The 23,335-nt window shown below is 39.8% G+C and overlaps 2 protein-coding genes across 9 annotated transcripts in view; one reads left to right on the top strand and one right to left on the bottom strand.

The window, feature by feature from the left end:
* Positions 1–5,136, bottom strand: part of angel2 (angel homolog 2 (Drosophila)) — a 44,137-nt gene extending 39,001 nt beyond the window's left edge. Inside the window, 3 exon segments of the mRNA XM_055639762.1 lie at positions 1,289–1,405; positions 2,066–2,198; positions 4,863–5,136. Of these exon segments, the coding sequence (XP_055495737.1) occupies positions 1,289–1,305 (17 nt within the window). The 5' untranslated portion in view covers positions 1,306–1,405; positions 2,066–2,198; positions 4,863–5,136.
* Positions 5,137–5,170: 34 nt separating this feature from the next.
* rps6kc1 (ribosomal protein S6 kinase polypeptide 1) overlaps positions 5,171–23,335 on the top strand; it is a 148,441-nt gene continuing 130,276 nt past the window's right edge. For 5 of the 8 annotated variants that reach the window (XR_008723922.1, XM_055639759.1, XM_055639757.1 and 2 more), the window contains exons 1-4: positions 5,171–5,404; positions 6,728–6,763; positions 11,754–11,874; positions 21,601–21,716. Coding sequence is in view for 5 of the 8 variants with exons in the window: in XM_055639759.1 (XP_055495734.1) it covers positions 5,303–5,404; positions 6,728–6,763; positions 11,754–11,874; positions 21,601–21,716 (375 nt within the window). In the remaining 3 variants the exon portion in view is untranslated. The remainder of the gene's footprint in view (positions 5,405–6,727; positions 6,764–11,753; positions 11,875–21,600; positions 21,717–23,335) is intronic. The other 3 variants (XM_055639756.1, XM_055639761.1, XM_055639760.1) reach the window with 3 other exon arrangements.

Raw genomic sequence — 23,335 nt, 5'->3', positions numbered from 1 at the left:
AAGGAAATAGGAAATCCTCCTCCCTCCGTAAACATTTTGCAAAGCTAGAAATTATATCACCGCGCAGTACATTAACAACATGTAAAGTTGTCACAAAAACTTTTCCCTGCAAGCTTCATTTTATTAAAATGTAAGTGTTTTTCATAGGATTATATTAACTCACAAGTTACCCAGCCTAAATTTGATTTGAGATAATGGAATGAGAACATGGGGAACTTTGCCATGAATGTGGCTGTAGTAATTTAATGTATTTTTTCCCCCACAAGTAAATTATATTACATTTATTGATGTGTATTATGAATATCAAGTTAATTCCTACCCTCTTCTGTCATGTGTATTCAGCCCAGCTGAGTACCCAAAAGGTATAAATCTACGGCCATTCATTCTTCAAGAATTGCTTCCCAAATTCTTTTCGTCCGGTATCTACCAAGTCAAACTCACAAAACAATATGTAAACTCATTAAAACAAAGATCGAGGTGCTTCACACATCAATCGTTTAATACAATGTCACGATTTTACCGTTGAATGGTTTACCGGAGTAGTCTTATTGTCATTTTAAGTGGGTAAAATATATTTTTGTATACTGAGCTGTACCTATTTTTGTGCAAAAGCAATTGCATATTTAACTCAAAGCAAAGATAGCGACATTCTCTCACATCAAGAACATAATTCTACATAAGACCTTTTATAAAATATTTCTGCTCGTACTCCCTCGTTCTGCCATTGATGTTTACGAGGAAAAGCGTTTTACTGTTTATAAATGTTTCATGCAGAACTGAGCCGTTTGGTGAAGGAACATTATTGAGGGAATAATGCACATTAAAGATCACGATTAAACTGCAACTTACGGAGTCGCCAGCGAAAGGTTATCGTGCTCGATTTAAAGAACATGTTATCAGTGGTGGAGACCTGCTCCTTGACTGAGCAGTGAGCTGGGGAAACTGGAGGCCTGAGGGTAAGTGAGTAAGTCCTTTCTTGCCGAGTGAGTCCAGGCCCAGGCCCAGGCGCTCTCGTTTCCCGGCCCGGATCCACTAGGCCGCAGCTATGATCTTTGGGCCGCGGCCCGGGCGTTCTGGGAATTGTAGTCAATGCATCAACAAACTACTTATTCATTAATGAAGATAGACACCAAATGCTGGAGTAACTAAATCTCTGGATAGATGCTGCCTAAACATTTTGCAAAAATCCACGACATTAAAGACAGCGGCCAAAATCCTGCAATTAATTTAGGCATCCAAATCGCAACCCTCCCCCCAAAATAAATAAATGTAAGTTATATTAACTTACATACAGATGCACATCATTGCTACTTTTAGTGTTGTCGCACTGTCCAAAGCTGTTCCCGTCGGTAGCAATCACACAAGCCTATTTGATGATAATCCCTTCCTTAAAGAAACGTTAAATCTGTTGAAAATACACCATTTGTGAGGGTGGAATTAACGTAATTAATACCCAGGGGGAAACGGGCCCCACAAAGGAATCATAACCTAGAACTAAGGCAATCATTGAACAGACTAGCTTTTGTTAATCCGTGTGCTCAGTCACAGTAAAACACCAATTTGTCTTTTTTTTTTAAAGATACAGCCTTGATGTTGAGTTATATCGGCTGTGGGTGGATTTATGACAAAATACAACAACTCTCCTTAAAACACACGAACAAATGGGTAGACAATGCTGGAGGAACTCAGCGGGTGAGGCATCTATGGAGAGAATGAATAGGTGGCGTTTCTGGTCGAGACCCTTCTTCTGATTGATGGGTAATCCAGTGTATATTAACTAACATCATATAAAAGGTGTTCGTTTGAAATGTCTACCCAATCTCATTAACATTACCAATAACATTGTTGATCTTAACCCATGTGTTTTAAGTCCACACCTGATTTGAATTTGAAATGATCTCAATTTGAAATGATGTTTAATGCATAACAAAGGCCTGGTGAAGTAACACTTGATGAACAATAAAGGTCACTGGAGTAACACAGTATTAACATGCATGGCGAATAAAGCATAATGGCAGCAATAATAGAGTTGCTGCCTTAAGGCACCAGCAACCTGACTTCAAACCTGAGCATTAGTGCTGCCTGTGCAGAGTTTGTATGTTCTCCCTGTGATTTTGTGGATTTCCTCTGGAGACTCCAGTTCCTTCACACATTCCAAAGATGTACAGATGTTATTGCTTCTAGTTTATAGGTGGAATCTGGAAGTGATGGGAGGAGGGGGGTAGATGATAGGAATGTGGGGAGAATAAAATGAGATGGTTTTAGGATTAAGTCAAGTCAACTTTATTTGTCACATACATATACAAGATGTGCAGTGAAATGAAAGTGGCAATGCCTGCGGATTGTGCAAAAACAACAGAACAACAGAACAGAATAGAAACAGTATTTACATTTTAGAAAAAAAGTTTAAAAAATGCACAACACAATAGTAAATTAGTCCCTGGTGAGATAAGAGTTTACAGTCCCGATGGCCCGTGGGAAAAAACTCCGTCGCATCCTCTCTGTTTTCACAGCGTGACAGTGGAGGCGCTTGCCTGACTGTAGCAGCTGGAACAGTCCTTTGCTGGGGTGGTAGAAGGTCCCATACTATCTTGCTGGTTCTGGATCTGCACCTCCTGGTGTATAGGTTCTGCAGGGGGGTGAGTGCAGTTCCCATAGTGCGTTCGGGTAAATTGGTGCTTGATTGGCATCTGAAAGGCTTGTTTCTGTCCTATGACCCTATGATTCCGTGAGTATATACCCAGCAAGTATATGCTGAAAGCTAAATTCCAGGAAATGATATGGGAAATCCAATATAAAATGCCCAATGCAAATTTCCAGCTATTTCTTCAATGGAATTATCTGTGTGAATTTCTACCATTGTTCCTTCAATCTTCTGGCAATGATTATAAATTATTGATCTTAGATTATTAACTCTGCAATATCATTAAAAAATACAACGTCTTCTGGTGATAACTGGTTGTACCTTATCCACACCTCTCCCAATCCTAACTGGAAATAATCTATTTGGGAATCATTTGAGTGAATAATGTAGTTTTGCTCTACTGTTTCTCCAAGGTAGACAAGCAAATACATAAAACAATAATTATGTAAATAATTCCAGTCGTCAAATTCAGGAGATAAAACAAATGCACAGCAATCACACAATTTTGGATATTATAACTTCAGTCAAATCAGGACATTTTTTTGTTGCTGATAGTTAGAATCCCTTAATGGGAATTACCTAAACAAACTCAATAGGATCCTTATTTTCGGGAACTAACTTGGAATCGAAAGAACTGTTAAAGGTGTCTACCTCATATCAGCAGAAGAACCACAAACAGTTGTAATGATCAATGTTCAGATACTTCAGAGTATTATTGAACTGGAGAACATTATCGATATAGAATGTTGAGGCTAAAAAGGGATTTGATAGCAGGAGGGAGGTTTTGAAATAATGTTACCTCATTATCTAACCTCATTAGCAACAAAATAAGAGCCAGGTCAGGTACATTGAAATGTCTCTAAGGGTAGGGACCTCTGGAATTTACTGTCCTTCAAGGTGGCGGAGACCCCATCATTTAAGGTGGAGACAGATACATATTTGAAAGATTGAGGAATTGAGGGTTTTTAGGGAACTAGCACATAGATGAAACCAGCATAGATCAGTCAGGATCATATTGAATGGTGGGACAGGCTTGAGGGACCTGGTAGCCTACTTGCGCCTATTTTGCTGTGTTCTAATTAGGTCAATAAGCACAAGACTAAAAAAAAAAGGGGGGGGGGGGGAGGGTGGAAAAATCCATGTTGAGCACCAGGAGATGGGCATTAGAATGGTTTCATTTAGATGGGTCAAATCTAGCAGTGTTAATGCTTCAATAAGGACTTGAAAAGCAAATTACTGGTGGTAGGGTTATGGAATTTTACAGAAGTATTTTGATTTTATCGACAGGAGAAATAATCAATCCAAAGCACATATTGGAGCATATTGGGTGAAAGCGTGAAACGTCTACTTCAGTTTCTATAAAAATGCTATAGTCAATACCAAGGAAATTAAGATTGTGACATAAACTTAAGACAATGATATGGATCTTCCAATGTTTAACTGGAGATATTTCTGTCTATTCAGTGTTGTACTTTGGACAAATAATCTGACAGTGGAATGGTTAGAAAAGATGGGTGGTGAGCTATGATTTCCCCATGGCACCAACTTCACAGACGTGTCAATATTTACTATATTAAGTCACATGTGAACTGCATCCAGTAATAACATCACCAATTCATGGAAAAAAAGCTGGGGAATAGCTGGCCTTTGATCCCAGTATTGTTGACATTTTTACAAAGCACAAGGAAAACTGCCTCAGAAAATAATGAATGTGTTTTGTATTATTGACGTACTGATGGACATCCATTTCATGAAATTATGGCTCTGAGTTACGTCATATTGTGATATTCTGGGTTACTATTCGAATTTGACCTAAAGTATCTGTGCAAGCCACTGTTTTTTTTCCTAATGATTTTCATAAATTACCGGTGGCACTTTAGAACTAAACACAAAACCATAATTTACAATGGATGCTTTGTGGTGAGCCAGGTCCTAGTTTGACAATTATTACTGCTTCGAGATTCATGGAATCTTTGGTAAGAATATAAAAAAATAGAGAATAATTGTCGTATAATATACCATCATTTAGCATATCCACATATCAATTTGAATGCTATCCACTATTGGGAGCATCAACGTGAAAGTGGGGTATGGAATAATTCTATCCCATCTCAATCCCATTTCGAAAGAGTTGCACTTTGGTGCAAAAGCCCCAACCCCACCCGTGTGGAACCTCACGCACAAGTTACTATTTCCAGTATTAACTGCTGTTACGCACTTTTTTTTAAAATTTCGTCGCTTTCCGCTCCTCTATAACCTTTGCTTTCCGCTGTGCTATCTCTCTCGAGGAAACATTTGTACTGAAAACATTGCCTGCAGAAAGCTCCGCGTAGAGATCAGTTGAGCCACTCCTTTTGAAGATGCACCCAAGAACCCAGGTCGAAACTTCTTTCCATCACACGCAATGGTAGATTTAGATCGCGAACTCTAATTTTTGAAAACGACCTCCATGCAAATAAAAGCACAGCCCCTGATGTGCAAAATGTGATAATAACTGGAAGAGGAGGGGGAGGCCACACAGTGGACGCACAGGATCTTTGCACAGGAAGAGGAGGAGGCAGGGAGGCAAGGAGGCAGGGAGCTCGCCGGCTCGGAAATGATGTGATATGGGAAAGTGTGCCCTGGGGTATTGGGAGTGGGTGAGGGGTTGGGCTGATCATGTTGTCACAGGGACAAAAGGGGGACTTGGCTCGCTTCTATACCGTCACTGACCCCAAGAGGCACAGGCAAGGCTACACCGTGTACAAAGTGACGGCGCGGGTGAGTGACCCCCTTCTGTTCATGCACCCATTGCATCGCGACGGGGAGAGGGAGGTGTTGTTGATGCTTTCGTTGCGGAGCTTTTGTGCAGAGAGGATCGATCATTAAAGAGCCGCCCTCAGAGGCAGCCCAGCGTGGTCGCGTTGAGGAGTGTCTGCCTGGGTTCCAATAGAGAACGACCCCGGGACAATTGCACCACGAACGCAGAGCAACCTCTTGGGAAAGGATCAGTGACAACACATCCATTGCTTGCGTTGATTGCACTGGCACTTTGGGTTTATTATTGTGTAGGAAGGAACTGCAGATGCTGGTTTATAAGACCCTTCTTATTCTTCCTCTTCTTCGGGGAGAGTCTCGACCCGAAACGTCACCCATTCCTTCTCTCCAGAGATACTGCCTGTCCCGCTGAGTTACTCCAGGTTTTTGTGTCTATCTTGGGTTTATTATTGTCAGATGTACTGATGTACAAAAGCTTTGTTTTGCATGCCATCCAATCAAATCAAATAACATTATACATAAATACAATAAAGCCAAATTAAAGCACAATAGGTACGGCGAAGGGAAAGATACAAGGTGCAGAATATAGTTCTCAGCATTGTAGTGTAACAGTTCCAGAGATAAAGTCCAATTTCTGCAACGAGGAAGAGGAGAATCGGACTGAACCCTACCTTATGGAAGAGCCGTTCAGAAGCCCGATTACAGAGGCTGTTCCTGTTTGGCAATAACATCATTTGAGAAGTTGCTGATAAAAGTCAAGTATTTATTTAAAAGAACACACACACAGAAGTGCTTGAGTAACTCAGCGGGTCAGCCAGCATCTCTGAAGGACATTCATAGGTGACTTCTCGGGTTGGGATCTTTCTTTAGACCTGAAACGTTGTCTATCTGTGATCTCAGTCAAGATGCTGCCTGACTGCTGATTTACTCCAGCACTTTTTTTGTAAACTAACATCTGCAGTTCCTGGTATCACAAAGTATTTTTTTAACAACTGCAATGAAGTTGTAAATGCAAAGATCTGAATATTTAAATGAACTTAAAAAATAAAATTAGTGTATGTGCTTGAAGCTGAATATTTGTTTTGTGTTGGTAATTCCACGTCATTTCCATAAGTTACATTATTTCATCAAATATGCAATATTCCATTTCAAAAAACAAGGCTATGAATAGTTTCATCCATCTGAGCATAGAAGTTGACCCAGAGGAGGTGCTCTGAAATAAACTATGTTGTATGATGAATATATTTGGAACATATCCAGTTTGCAATTTATGTCAATGAGCATTGGCTTTTCATATTAATTATATATATATATTTAAAAATATAGGTCGTTTCAAGGAGAACTCCTGAGGAGGTCCAAGAGGTAACAAACTATCAAACGTTGCTTTATTGAGTTATTTTTCATAATTGATGTATTTTACTAAATCATTGGCGCATTCGTCACCAAAAAACAGATTTTTTTTCTTGGTATCTGGTCATTTTTGGGAAGGCCACCAATTATCGCCTATTCTTAGTTGTTTTTGAGCAGGTCAAGTAGTGTGCCTCCTTGAACTGCTGCAATTGCCTTCGTAGAATGAGGATTTAATATTGTTTATGATGGAGTGAATCATACAAAACTTAAACAGAGGTGAGGAAATTTGATTTGGATATGCAGCTGAAAATAGAGTAGCAGCTTTGTGCTATATATGAGGAAGATAATTTTCCTTGATGACATATTTCACAAACCGTCCCCAAATTTGACGCAATAACTTGTTTCCTCTTCTTGAGAGTCGTTTGTTTGAAACTAATATTTTTGATGGCTTTTTATGAAAAACGCATTTGCTTGTTGATTCTCAGCAGTATGTCACATTTTGCCACACATGTGTAACATTCTCTGAGTGCATAGCATTGCCAAACTATCCAAAATATGTATTTCAGCATTTGTAATTCTTTATGTAACATTAATTTTTCAACAATACTATCTCTATTTCATTCTTGTCTGCCTACTTCGGTATAATAGTTGTGAAATATATTCAAATGATTATTTCTCTGTGAATTAAATGCTGTCCTGTGCCCTTTGTACACCTTTCATGATATCATGCTGGATATATTGAATATCTGTCATACTCTTGCTGAAAAAAGTTTATTTTGTCAGAAAATATTTAGTAATTAAAATGTTTTAAAGAATAGGACTTTTTAAAGAATAAAAAATTAGCAGGTCCTTAAATTTTAAGCTATTTCTAAATTCACTTACAAGTTGAATGAAGCTTCTAATATGTAAATTGAGATCTCCTAATCAATTTATAAGTATCTTACCACTGGCCTTCAATTGACTTTTGTTTTCAAATCCTGATCAATGTGAATAAATGTATTCTTCCAGAATATGGTTTCCTTTGCTTGTGATAGTTCTGAACTCAGCTAACACCTTCATGACTTAGAATGTGGTTATAAGAAGCATCTACATTATAATATGAGTTTTACTCTAGGCTTCAAAAGACAAAAGGCGCTGGTTATTCTGATCACATTCCTGGTCCGAATACCAATTTATCCTGTTCCTAGGCAGGTAATTTCATCTGGGTTCATCTCAATATTCCAACAGCTTGGGTTCTGTTTCTAACAAATCAGATTCTTCAGGACTTGTGTCCTCTGTAAATATCGTAAATTGTAGAAATCAGTGGATGTTAATTATCGGAAGAGCTGTCTAAAACCTTTTTTTAAATTTGAGACATACTACTGAGATGCAACACGCAAACCCATTCATTTGGGACGCACAAAATTTCTACAAATTAATAAGCACTTTTTCCCCCCAGTTTTTAGGTTACTTTATTTCACTTGTTTGAAATGAGTGCTGGCAAAATACGTTTTGGAATAGATATTATGCAACAGTCAATATTAAAATTATTAATGTATTGCAAAATATTAAAATGTGAATGCAGATCTTGGCTGTGCTATTTGTGGGAAATTAATGGAAGTACCTTTGCAAGTGGCCACTGGTAGGTAGGGAGTGGGGGCGGATGAGTGAGATCACCTGCGTTCATCATCCTGGGTGGGGGTGGAATAAAGAATAATTCAAAAAGACAAGTGTAATATTAGGGATCTAATACAGTGTTAGAGCGAACATCATGCCTTGGAATCTTTTGTATATAGACCTAAGTTTTTAAATTGTGCAAAAATTATTGAATTTAAAATTTTCTGATCAAGTTCAGATCTTGATTTATTTGTGATTTCTTTTGTGTTGGATGAAGGAGGATTAGAGGGGCGAATTGCATTGGGATGGACATTTTGATTCCAAGTAAAAAGCCAAAGATCTTGAAGGGAAAAAGCAGGAGGAGTACTTGTGATTTGCACCTCATGGAGACAAATCTGAAGTATTTCATGTAAGAAGCAAATGTGTCCAATGGGCTAATAGTGCGGTTAAGTCCTATTGTTTTTTTCCCCCCCTTTTCAAACATTCCTGTTTATGGTTTCTTGTGTATTTACCTAAAAGATTTCAAATTCCCTGGGATACATTTTGCTTGAGAGAATGGACCAGAGTGTGCTGCATTAAACTTCAGCTGCTTGATATAATCAAGTCTAATCCTCTGTTGGAGTCTGACGCTGACAGTTCTCCGATAAACAGAGATGTATACAAAGGAAAAAGTTAAAATAGACTCCAATTAAAAGCATTTGAACATATATTGAGACATTTAACTGAGAGATTAAATGTTTAAATATTTAATGGTAACTTGCCTGCACTCAACATTTCCAGGTTGGCAAGTCAAACTACTCTCCTGGTTATTTATTTTGTATCTGGCATGGCTTTGATGAAGTTGAGAGATGAAAGCAGTGACGCAGGCTCGATAGGTTTGGGCTCTGCCCTGAGACTCTGTGCCAAGGCCAGCAGTGGAGCTGCAGGGTGCTTCTGACCTTCCCCATGGCAAACTGCACAAGTGGAAGTCATGAAACAGACTTGCCTGACAGAAGGATTAAGCAGCTTTGTGAGCAGCCAGCAGCTTTGTGAGCAGCCAGCAGCAGGTGATGGAAAGTACAGTACATTGACATTCAGTGCACGATGTGAGGTGCACCGAGTTGCGATTGGGTTTCTCTAATTTCAGATTATATGAAGTCAAAACCTTGAGTCGCAAAGAGTGACAAGAAAAATCTGGCCCATTTCGTTGAGGCAGCAGTTAGTGTTTTTGAGTTAATGACAACAACATTATAAATGTATAGATGTGCATTAACGAGATAAAACTTAAGCAAATTATGCAAATATTGTGGGGTGGAAACAATGGAATTTGGAAAATTTCCACTGAAACTTGTAACAGCAATGTCAACGTTTTCAGTGATTATCTTGTTCTTAATTTTAAAACGTGTTTAGAAATGCAGCATGGAAACGGACCCTTCGGCACTTTGAACCCACACCGACCATCAATCATCTGTACACTAGTTGTATGTTATCCCACTTTTGCATCTAGCACAACGGGGCAATTTACAGAAGCCAATTAACCTACAAACGTGTACGTCTTTGGAATGTGGGAGGAAAACGGAGCACCTGGAGAAAACCCATGCAGTCACAGGGACAACGTACAAACTCTGCACAGACAGCATTCTTAGTCAGAATCAAACCCAGGTCTTTGTTGCTGTGAGGCAGAGGGTCTACTGCTATGCCGCCGTATAATCGTTTAACTTTGATTCTAATGTAACAGAATAGATTGTTTTAAGATCATTGCACTATGATGCACATCACTCATGATTTATGGAAGGGGAAGGGGGGGGGGGGGGGGGGGGGGGGGAATTTCACGATGAGCCTAGTCAATTAATTATTGCCCTGGAGGACATCCTAGCCAGATTTCTTTCTATTTCTTTCTGTTTTCACATGACAAGGCTTTCGACAAGGTCCCACATAAGAGATTAGTATACAAACTTAAAGCACACGGTATTGGAGGTTCAGTATTGATGTGGATAGAGAACTGGCTGGCAGGCAGGAAGCAAAGAGTAGGAGTAAACAGGTCCTTTTCAGAATGGCAGGCAGTGACTAGTGGGGTACCGCAAGGCTCAGTGCTGGGACCCCAGCTATTTACGATATATATTAATAATTTGGGCGAGGGAATTGAATGCAACATCTCCAAGTTTGTGGATGACACGGAGCTGGGGGGCAGTGTTAGCTGTGTGGAGGATGCTAGGAGGTTGCAAGGTGACTTGGATAGGCTGGGTGAGTGGGCAAATGCATGGCAGATGCAGTATAATGTGGTTAAATGTGAGGTTATCCACTTTGGTGGCAAAAACAGGAAAGGTGACTATTATCTGAATGGTGGCCGATTAGGAAAGGGGGAGATGCAACGAGACCTGGGTGTCATGGTACACCAGTCATTGAAAGTAGGCATGCAGGTGCAGCAGGCAGTGAAGAAGGTGAATGGTATGATAGCATTCATAGCAAAAGGATTTGAGTATAGGAGCAGGGAGGTTCTACTGCAGTTGTACAGGGTCTTGGTGAGCACACCTGGAGTATTGCGTACAATTTTGGTCTCCTAATCTGAGGAAAGACATTCTTGCCATAGAGGGAGTACAGAGAAGGTTCACCAGACTGATTCCTGGGATGCCAGGACTTTCATATGAAGAAATACTGGATAGACTCGGTTTGTACTCGCTAGAATTTAGAAGATTGAGGGGGGATCTTATAGAAACTTACAAAATTCTTAAGGGGTTGGACAGGCTAGATGCAGGAAGATTGTTCCCGATGTTGGGGAAGTCCAGAACAAGGGGTCACAGTTTTAGGATAAGGGGGAAATCATTTAGGACCGAGATGAGGAAAACATTTTTCACACAGAGAGTGGTGAATCTCTGGAATTCTCTGCCACAGAAGGTAGTTGAGGCCAGTTCATTGGCTATATTTAAGAGGGAGTTAGATGTGGCCCTTGTGGCTAAAGGGATCAGGGGGTATGGAGAGAAGGCAGGTACAGGATACTGAGTTGGATGATCAGCCATGATCATATTGAATGGTGTTGCAGGCTCGAAGGGCCAAATGGCGTACTCCTGCACCTATTTTCTATGTTTCTATGTTTCTATGACAACCATGGGCAAACCTGTTAGCTGGGGTTTGCTGATATTTATCCAATAACCCAGCTGATTTGTTCCTGAAGTTGGGGCCTCTGAAATTCATTGTGGAAACAATCCCATTAATGACAAACTGACCTGTCACAGATCAGGAATTGAATTTCTGACTAGCAAGCCTATATAGAGTAGTTTATGCCATGGTACAATAAGTCTCATAACTGCTTGAGCAGTTATAGAACTTTATACTAGAGCAATTTATTTTCTCTGTCAATATAGCTTCTGTAATATGTGCAAATAATCATATTGGTTTGCTAATTTTTTACTTTCCCCCCTTGTTTCAGATAGTAGTTTGGAAACGTTACAATGATTTTAAGAAACTTCACAAAGAGTTCTGGCAGCTTCATAAAACTTTATACAGGCATCCAGAATTATTTCCACCTTTTGCTAAAGGAAAAGTTTTTGGTAAGGCAGTTACATTTTTATTTCAAACTGAAAAAATGCAGTGTCAGAGTTCCATTTTTCTTTCCTGGAAAAAATTGCAGTGATGCCACTATTTATAAGGGGGAATAAATTCTGCTGTGTTGACATAGAATTGGAGAATTTGGGATTTCAGAATAAACATGGCATATGTGTGTGATGCTAATACACTGTTAACTGAATTCTGAGGAATTAAAATGAGGAGACGACTTGTAGAGTGGATAGACCACACGCACAAAACAAAGGAGACTTGAGGGTTTAAAGTGGCGTTTTAAGAGGGTTTATAGACTGGCCATACATGGGAAGTAATAATGCTGCAAAATGTTGTGCTGTTGTTTGCTCTAGAATATATGACATTTATAATTTGACCTACAGTTTCAAATTTACTTGGTTTGGGATGTAATTAATACTGAGATAGACTGCAATGAAATGCATGATATGAATAAACTTGCAGAATGCGTTTAGAATGAGCAAACATCGCAAGGTGGTGCACTTTGATATGAGGAGTAAGAAGGTGAATGAACATAAACCAAGAGTTAAAGGAGGCAAAAGAATTGTGAGTGCTTCGCACAAATCGCCATTTATTTGGCATTCTCTCTATTGACACTGATTTATTATTGTCATGTTTTCTGAGATGAAAATCTTCCTAAAATCTGGAGGAAATTGGAAAAGTGGTGAAATCCTTTGGTGTTCCCTTTTCTCCAGCTTAGGTTTATGTTTCTCATTTGACGTCCCCCAAAATATGGAAGTGAATTTTACCTTAAATTCTTCAATTTCACATGAAAAATCCGTTCCTTTGTAATTAAATGTATTTGTTCATTTTCTGGCTTATCTTCAATAAATAGTTAAATAGTTCTTTAATAGTAATTATTTGTCTTCAATAAATAGTTAAATAGTTTACTCAATAGTAAAATTTACTGAAAGTTTACTGAAAGTTATGGAACAGACACACTAAATATATAAAATATTTTGCTACAAAATATCACACTTTTCTGATGTATAGTTGAAGATGTAACAATGAAGATCGGTGACAGCAAAATTGATTTGTCAATTTGTTCTGGGGGGGTGGGGGGGGGGGGGGGGGGGGGGGTGGGGGGGGGGAGGGGTGCGGCGGTTTACAGGAATAAAAAAAATTAAATATAAATTATCTGGAGATGGTTTGAATGGGAATGTCTGACTTCATATTTTCAGGATGTGGCAGAGACAGTTTCTAGGGACAACAATAGATTGGATGGAGCTCCAGTAGCAATAGGATCTCCAATCATGTTTTTCTTTCTCTTGAGAGCATTTAAAACAAAAATTCTAGTTTAGTTTAGAGATACAGCATGGGAACAGGCCCTTCGCAACATCGAGTCCATGCCAGCCATTGATCACCTGTTCACACTAATTCTATCTTATCCAACTTTCTTATCCACTCTCTGTACACCAGGGGCAATTTACAAAGGTCTTTGGGATGTGGGAGGAAGCCGGCGTACCTGGAGGAAACCCACGTAGTCCCAGGGAGAACATGCAAACACCACACAGATAGTACCAAAGGTTGGGATTGAATCTGGGTCTCTGGCACTGTGATGCAGCAGCTCTACCAGCTGCACCACTGTGGCACTCTGATATAGCTCTTTGACCTTATACCCAAAATATAAAATGAACAAACAAAGTAATTGGAGTTTGAAGATTTTCACAGGTTGCAGGAGTAGAATTAGGCCATTCGGCCCATCGAGTCCACTCTGCCATTCAATCATAGCTGATCCATGCCACAGAATCCCATCTCCTTGCCTTCTCCCCATAACCCTTGACACCCTTTCTAATCAAGAATCTGTCTATCTCTGCCTTAAAAATATCCACTGACTTGGTCTCCACAGCCCTCAGGCAATGAGTTCCACAGATGAACTACCTCTGACTAAAGAAGTCCCACCTCACCTCCTTTCTAAAAGAGTGCCCTTTAATTCTGTGGTTATGACCTCTGGTCTTAGACTCTCCCACTAGTGGAAACATTCTTTCCACATCCACTCTATACCTTCCGTAATTCTGTAAGTTTCAATGAGATCCCCCCTCAACTTTCTAAACTCCAGTGAGTAGAGGCCCAGAGCTGTCAAATGCTCAATGGTAACCCACTCATTCCTGGAATCATTCTTGTAAACCTCCTCTGGACCCTCTCCAGAGCCAACACATCCTTCCTCAGGTATTGGGCCCAAATTTGCTCATAGTACTCCAAATGTGACCTGACCAGCGCCTAAAAGAGCCTCAGCATTATACCTCTGCTGGTTTTGTTGTTGGTCACAAAAGAACCCTTCAAAATATCCAATGCACACAAACTTGACTGTCCATTTTCCATAACCACAGATGTGATAAAGACTCTTATTCTAATGCGAGCCATCACAGGCACTACTCTGCATCAAATTAAGTGCACTATCCAGGGCTCAAATAAATCAGTAGGGGTATATGTTTTAGATAATGCATAATTTGAGAATAGGTTTTAATCAAATAAATCATCTCGGAGGCTGAGCCTTACAAGCAAATAATTGTCTGTGGGTTTTGATTAAAACCTATTCTCAAATTATGCATTATCTAAAACATATACCCCTACTGCAGTCATTTAGTTTAGTTTAGAGATACAGCACGGAAATAGGCCCTTCGGCCCACCGAGTTGGCACCGCCCAGCGATCCCTGCACATTAACACTATCCTACGCACACTAGGGACAATTTACACATACACCAAGCCAATTTACCTACATACCTGCACGTCTTTGGAGTGTGGGACGAAACCGAAGATCTCGGGAAAAACCCACGGGGAGAACATACAAACGCCGTACAGACAGCACCCGTAGTCCGGATCGAACCCGGGTCTCCGGTGCTGCAAGCGCTGTAAGGCAGCAACTCAATAGTCACGCCACCGTGGCCCCCCTTTGAATATTACCAAGATTACCAAATTTAACAAGATTGCAAAAATTGAATGTGCTTAAGGTAATTGGCATGCTGAGCAGCGTCCGTGGTGTGAGAAATCTACACTCCTCCCTTTTTAGAATTTTGTCTACCTGGTCCATTCTTTCATCTCACGTTCTCACAGGTTTTCCTATCCATGTGCTGCAATTGCAACTCCAGCCCTTTTCCACCTCCCTTCCCATCATCAAAGGACCTAAAAAATTCTTCCATGTGAAGCAGCTGTTTTCTTTCGATTCCAATGTTTTGTGTTACATAAACACAATGTAGTGTGCCTACAATGGGGAAACAAGATGCAGTGCAGAAACGTGACTGATTTCCAGAACACCTCTGTTAAATCTAAGGCTGGCAACGTTCTTATAGTTGCCTGTCACTTTAATTCTTCATTCCACTTCCACTCTGATCTCTTGCATTTGGCCTCCTACATTTTGCTCAATTTCAGCAGTATGTACTTGAGGAACAACATTTTATCTTCTATGCAGGCACATTACAGTCCTCTTGACTTCAGTTTAGTATTTTCAATTTCAGATTCTTTTCCCTCCACAGATGTGACTGGGATTTTAATTTGTTTTTGTTTTCTTATCTCAGTTTAACCTGGTATTTGAAGTTCTTGGTTCCTTGACAACTTTTTAACAATGCTTATTTTCTCATGTTTCCAATTCTGATGGGTCCTTATCCAAATCATTGACTTTATTTCTCTCCTTGTGTGTGGTACATGACTTGTTGAATGCTTCCCGCATTTAAAATTTTTATTTCCAATTTTCATCTAGTGCTTTTTTGATTTTGATGTTATGTGCAATGTAATTTGCAGAAAGGAAAGTGAAGCATTTTGGAACCCTGGGTTAGGAGGAAATTGCTATATAGAAATTTCTTGCTTACTTTTTTGCTCTTGCTTTATTTTAAAGTATATCCTTCAGATTCATCCTTACTGTATGTGACTTTTGCTCATGTTCCTGTCATCTTTTTATCTTGTGCCTGGTGCTCAAATTCATGCTGGTAATATTATAGTGTATTCATACTGCAAGGATAATGACCTTCCAAAGTATCTCTGTACAAATATGAAACCTCATTGTTTAAAGTGTGGCTCCTCTCCTTTCTGATGCCAGACCAGATCGTCTATCTATTCCAACAGTATCTCTGCTAAAACTGTAACATTGGTGTAAAAGGAAATGCCCTTGCAATAATGTAGATATTATGCAAATTCATCTTTGTTCTCTTGCAGAGGATCTTGTCAAAAGCTTCTAAAACAACCGACTAATTTTGTGCAGAATTTCTTTGTATTTGTAACATCTCAAAAGGCAGTTTGTCCCAGACGAGATTCTAATTCCATATCTATGTTGGCAGAAATTGAATTTGACTATTTCCATGTATATTGTCATCATTGTCAATTTCTATGCTCCTAAATTTAATAGAACAAATCTGTTCTCCTTTTTAAGTACACATTCTTGCATGTCTCAAATCTGTACTATCTATCTAGAACTTCATAATGAAAGCGTGCCTTGTCGCCTTTTCCCCTTGTCATGAGATTGGCCATGTTCTTTCTAAAAGGCAGTTCCGTTTTGAAATCCTGATGATATGTATGTGTAGGTTGAGGATCTAGAATCTACTAAATCCATCAAGTAACCAACCCATTTGTAATCATTTTCTTCAATGCCCTGCAGGATATTTATTGGACTATTCTAATTGGGCAGCGAGCTACTACTTTGTCTCGTAGTGCCAGTGAAAATGTTTGTATTCACTCCTCTTGTAACATTAATATTATTGCACAACTGACAGAAACATAGAAAATACATCATTGAATTCTGGTCAACCTATGATTATTGTAATATCAGAAAAAGTGACAGTCTGAAGAAGTGTCTCGACCTGAAACTTCACCCATTCCTTCTCTCCAGAGATGCTGCCTGTCCCGCTGAGTTACTCCAGCATTTTGTGTCTACCTAAAAAGTGCCAAGATTCTTACAGATATTAATGCATTGAGATATTTTATACTCCAATAAAACTAATTATATATAAATAGAATTAGTGTTGATATTATAAATAGGGTTTATGTCATTGTGTAGATCTAGGCAATTCATATAACCATATAACAATTACAGCACGGAAACAGGCCATCTCGACCCTTCTAGTCCGTGCCGAACACATAATCTCCCCTAGTCCCATATACCTGCGCTCAGACCATAACCCTCCATTCCCTTCCCATCCATATAACTATCCAATTTACTTTTAAATGATAAAAACGAACCTGCCTCCACCACCTTCACTGGAAACTCATTCCACACAGCTACCACAGTAAAGAAGTTCCCCCTCATGTTACCCCTAAACTTCAGTCCCTTAATTCTCATGTCATGTCCCCTTGTTTGAATCTTCCCTACTCTCAGTGGGAAAAGCTTTTCCACGTCAACTCTGTCTATCCCTCTCATCATTTTAAAAACCTCTATCAAGTCCCCCCTTAACCTTCTGCGCTCCAAAGAATAAAGCCCTAACTTGTTCAACCTTTCTCTGTAACTTAGTTGCTGAAACCCAGGCAACATTCTAGTAATTCATTGGATGAAAAATCTGCATTAGGAAATAAAATCTCTGATCAATGACTTATTAGTTTCCCTACATCTTACAATGACCATACTTTAAAAATATGTTATTGATTTCAAAACATTTTGTGGCTAATCTATGAGATGACATGTAAATTATCTTTCCTTACCTTTTTAAGAAAAGAAAGGAAATTGGAAATACAGATTAGACATATTGGCACCCGGAGGTGTTTGCACTATGGCACCTGGTGTGTAGAAATCTTGGGGCATTACTGAATTGGTTCACTGGTGGATTCTAAGGTTGCCCAGATAGGATGTGTTTAGTGCTACCCAAGACATGGAGTGATCTATCGATGTAAAGGGAGGCAGATGAATGAGGGCAATTAAGGTCTTGAGATACTTTATACCCAATTAAACTAACCATATATAACTAGTGTTGATATTATTAGTAGGGTGGTTACTGAGATGTGGAACAGAGCAGTTGCAGAGAAACTAAAATGAACAAAAGTCAGAAATGCCCAACTGATCAGGTAATAGCTGAATTGAGTGAAGAGTGAAAAGCTGAATTAATACACCTTGTATGAGACACAAATGGGAAAGGTTGGTAATCTGAAATTGTTGATTTCATTATTTAGTCCTGAGGATATGTTAGTCCTGAGTTTGCTGCCAACATGGAAGATGAGCTGCAATGTAGTTTTAGATTTAAAGATACAGCATGGAAATAGGCCCTTTGGCCCACTGGGTCCATGCCAACCAATTATCACCTGGACACTAGTTCTATCCTGGATACTAGGGACAATTTACAGAAGCCAATTAACCTACAAACCTGCATGTCTTCGGAATGAGGGAGGAAACTGGAACACCCGGTCACAGGGAGAACGTACAAACTCCGTACAGACAGCACTGGCACTCAGGATTGATTCCGGGTGTCTGGTGCTGTAAGGTAGCAACTCTACCGCTGTGCAATTGTGCCGCGCTTCGTTCCTCCAGTTTACATGCTGCTTGGTTCGAACAGTGCAAGAGGCCAAAGACAGAAGTTGAGAGTGGGGGTGAGGAAAGAAAGAGTGGTGAATTGCAGTGACTGTAAACCTGTGGTCATCCCTGCGAATTGTTTGCTTCTCCAATGTAGAGGAGACCATCATGAGCACTGAATTTGGTACACTAAATTGGTGAATAGCTGATTCATGTGTACGGATGGCTTCGAGTCTTGGGGTTGATGGGAAGGGACTGGGTGATCAGGTAGGCTTAGGTGGAATGAACGCAGGTGTTCAATGACACGATCGCCAAGCCTGCGCTTGGTCTCACCGATATACAGGAGTCCATACCTGGAATAGTAGATAGAGTAGATGAGATTGGAGGAGATGCAAGTAAACCTCTGCCTCGCCTGAAACGACTGCCCGGGTCCTTTTGCCTCCACTGATGTTTTTGTCTCCTGCTTCCTTGCTATCTGGTCTGTTTTTGCTGCAGATTTGGCATGTATAAAGCATAATGCATATTTGAGTCCAGCAAGCAGTCTTGCTCAAGGTGATTTTTAGCTTCTCAGTTGCTCACTGCGCTAGCTTCCTTGTATTGCCTACTTATGTTGAAAGTACAAAAATCAATGCCATTGGATTGATTTTCAATGTTTAATTTAACCAGGGTCAATGAGATAATAATGAATAAGGATTTGCTATTCTATGTCACCATGGGTTATCCATTAGGTTATCACTGAATTGTTGTTCAAGTAATCTCAAATTAATCTGTTAATTCTGTGTAAAGTTTCATTAGTTTTGATTAGTTAGAATTAGTTTTGATTTTAATTAAAATGTAAATCTTTATAGCATTTCTAGGCTTTCTGTCTTTCATCCTGGACTTCAGACCTTGCCATAGCCAGACCATTGACTTCCTTCCCTGATTTTCCTCCTCTTCTTTCCTAGCCACCCACAGAACCATAGAATGGTTGCAGCACAGGAGGAGGATATATTAATCCAAGTGTCTCGAGGACATATTATTTTATTCCCTCCCTTTTATCGCTTCCCAAGTTCTTTCCTTTCAGAATCTGCCTCGTCTATCAACTCTGGCAATACACAGTGGACCCTATAATCAAAGATAGAAAAAAATAAGACTTAACCAATACTATCAAGGACATTTTTTATTTATATTGGAAATTGCTTTAAGTCTATGTTGGTCCCTAGTTTTGACCCCTTCTGCCAATGGAGATTTCACATTATCTGTCTACGCCCATTTGGATTTGAAATGCCCCCACGAATTCTCCTTGCAATCTTCTCTCTTCCAAGGAGTATATCCCTAGATTCCCCCATATATCCACATAACTAACGACCCTCAACTCTGGCATCATTCTACTAAATTTCTTTGCTTTCTCTAAAGTCTTGATATCTTTTCCAAAAGATGGTGCCAGAACTGGGCACGGTAGTCAGGTTGTGGTTGCACTAGACTTTTGCAACGATTCAATCTCTGTGTGTGTCTCTTTGTGTGTGTCTCTTTGTGTGTGTCTCTTTGTGTGTGTGTGTGTGTGTGCGTGTGCGTGTGTCAGTGTGTCTAGTTTTTTTTAGTTTAGTTTATTTTATTGTCACGTGTACCAAAATACAGTGAAAGCGTTTGTTGCGTGTTAGCCTGTCAGCAGAAAGAACACACATGATTACAATGGAGCCATTTACAGTGCATAGATACATGATAAGGGAATAATGTTTAGTGCTCGGTAAAGCCAGCAAAGTCTGATCAAGGATAGTTCAAGGGTCGTCAAATAGGTAGATAGTAGTTCACTGCTCCCTGGTAGTGGTAGGATGATTCAGATACCTGATAACAGTTGGGAAGAAACTGTCCGCGAATCTGGTGGTGTACATTTTCGCACTTCCATGTCGTTTACCTTATGGGAGAGGAGAGAAGGAGTGGCCAGGGTGCGACTTGTCCTTGAATATGCTGCTGGCCTTGCCGACGCATCGTGAGGTTTCAATGGAGTCAATAGAAGGGAGGTTGGTTTGTGTGGTGGTCTGGGCTGCGCTTACAATTTGCTGCAATTTCTTGCGGTCTTGGATGGAGCTGTTCCTAGTATTGGAGTTTTGCTCTTTCGGCAGACCAGAAATTTGTGGCCATCTGATTTGGAGATTACACAGCAATAAAATAATCTGTACCTTACTTAGACTGGTTTATTTCATTTTGTGTTTAAAGTTATTCAATGTAGCAAATGAGTCCAATATTGGTATTGGTTTATTATTATTAAATATTTATTAAACATTATACAAATATTTTCTATCAAACTAGCTTGCCAATGTTTCTTAAATATTCTAAAATGATTTTCAAAGTGGACAATTGCAGTACTTTTTTGAACATTTAGTCCAGTAGAGACTGTCTCTAATCAGTTTGTAATCACGATGGTCAATTGAATGTGTTAAGGTTCAGCCCGGACAATATCCTAGTCCTTAAAACGTTGACTGGGAATTCCCAAGGGAGACCTGGCTTTGCAGAAATACATTTCCATTTACTGGTCACACTGAAGTCTCCCACCATATAATTGCAAAGAGGCATTTCTCCAACGTTCCTGACATGGAGTACCTGGGCAACATGTCCCAATTGAATAATGGTAATCAAACTGAATAAAATAACATGACCCATTTTGATTTGGAAGTTGTATGAAGATTTTTTAGTTTAAGTATTTATGTAATAGACAATAATTACGTTCCTGTGATCTGTTCACAACTTTTAGCTGGAGTAACTCAGTGGGGCAGGCAGCATCTCTGGAGAGAAGGAATGGATGATGTTTCGGGTCAAGACGCTTCTTCAGACCGTCTCCGCCCGAAAGGTCACCAATTCCTTCTCTCCAGAGATACTGTTCTGTTCTGCTGATTTACTCCAGCATTCTGTGCTGTGTCTATCTTCGGTTTAAACCAGCATTTGCTGTTTCTTCCTGCACACAACCTTTAGCTACAACAGATGAATTGGTATTTATTGATGCGCTATGTAGTCATGTGAACCATTGTTTTTCCCTTTCTGGACCAAAGAGTCTCTCATGGATAACATTCTTTGTTTCAATGAGCTAAAACAGTCTAATTCTGCAATGAAATAGCCTGTTATGAAGTTAGTAACTGGATTATTGCCAATTTGCTCCATTTTGGGAGTACTTTTTGATTAAATCTTTCTGCATTGAGCAACGTACTATTTTCTGACCAAATCACTAATGGGTATAATTAAGGTTGAAGTAAATGAGAATTTGTTTTCCTGTTTTAATTACTGCTTATTCTATTGTAGGTCGTTTTGACAAGTCTGTGATTGAAGAGAGAAGACAGTGCGCTGAAGATCTTTTGCAGTTCTCAGCTAATGTTCCAGCCTTGTATAATAGTAAACAGCTTGAAGATTTCTTTAAGGTAAATCCCTTTTATGCGCTCATCCAAAGATTGCTCTCCCAGAACATGCTGGGGGGGTTGGGGTTGGGGGAGGGGAGCTGCTGCAGCTTGATGTGTATATTACAGAAGTACTGTTTTTAATGCAGCCTAATTTTACAGATGGAGTTTCAGGAGGGTCTTGAAAGGTGGATGGAGGCAGAAGAGTTAAGGGAGAGAATCATGAAGCGTGATGGGCCTGTCCCACTTAGGTGACTCTTTCGGCAACTGCCAGGGACTAGTTTTAATGGAATTCACCTACGATACCTGACAACAACCTACGACAGCAAAATTTGTCGCCACTGTCGCTGAAACATTTTAAACATGCTGAAAATTTTGAAGCCGTCGCCTGTGGTCGCCCAAACAATTGCCTAAGTGGGACAGGCCCATAAGGCAACTGGCTGATAACACAGTCACCAATTACAGTAAAAGGAATGACAGTGGGGCAAGAAATTAAAATAGACACCAGTGAGAGACTTCTGGAATCAACTAAAACATTCACCAAGGTGTGCACTGGACACCTGGACAAAGATTTCTGCCCCAATAACAGTTTTTAAATTCACATTGTATCGGAAATGACAGGTAAGTGCTCTATTCTTTGCACTCGTACCTTTTGATCACCCTGTCCTTGTGTATTGCAAAACAGGATGCAAACCGTCTGACCTCCTGGCATGACTGTCGGTCAAGAGCTCCTTTGGGATCTTGCTGACTGCAAATAAAATGAAATAAACCATCCTAAGTTAAATGCTGTGTAATTACAGTTTCTGGTAGCTGCATTGCTACCAGCAATGATGTCTATAAAATGCCCTCACCCCTTTGCAATTCAAATTATTAGAATTATAGTTGGCGCTTTTTATTGTTCGAGGGGAAAAGTCATACAGATTATAAATTTGTAACTGTTTCAATCTTTGTGTCTATAGAATAGATCACTTAAAGGTATGTGGGCTCAAGTGCATTTGTAATTCTTCCTCTCCTAGACTTCCAAAAGCAAACTGGACATAAAATGAAGGTGTGATATATTTTGTATGAATTTTGATGCGTTTCGCATTGTTTTACTACTATGGTGTAGCTAGCAGAGCTGCTGCCTCAGCTCCATTGGCCGGGCTTCAATCCAGACCACTCTCCGTGTGGCTTTTGCACATCTCTCCCCCCCCCCCCCCCCCCCCCCCCCCCCCCCCCCTCGAGTGCTCTCGTTTCCTTCCATATACTATAAAACTTGCCTACATGAATACATAAGACATTCTATTGGCAGTTCTACTATAAAGTGAGTTTCCATAATTTGAATTGGACAAGTGATTGAATTGGGGAACTTTATTTGTAATATGCGGGCTGAATTGGCTGTAATGCAATTTCTATCGGGAGCTAGAAAACCACGCGTTACTTTGAAAATTGAAGAGCGCGGAAACAGTACCCTGATACCCTCAACCATAAATACAGTCCTAGTACCCTGGCCTATAAATAGCGTAAAAAGTTACACCACTGCAATCAGTGATTTTCTCATTGTATCTTTGCCATTAAATGGGGGATTAGCCCTTGTTCAATGTGCAGCAGGGTACATGGGAGCAGGATTGGATGTACTTAAAAATGATGAAGTGCCAGCCTTG

Source organism: Leucoraja erinacea, chromosome 8 (assembly GCF_028641065.1).
Source record: "Leucoraja erinacea ecotype New England chromosome 8, Leri_hhj_1, whole genome shotgun sequence".
In the NCBI taxonomy this organism is placed as follows: domain Eukaryota; kingdom Metazoa; phylum Chordata; class Chondrichthyes; order Rajiformes; family Rajidae; genus Leucoraja; species Leucoraja erinaceus.
Note: the sequence above shows the minus strand (reverse complement) of the source record. Positions and strands in the feature narration are given on the sequence as shown.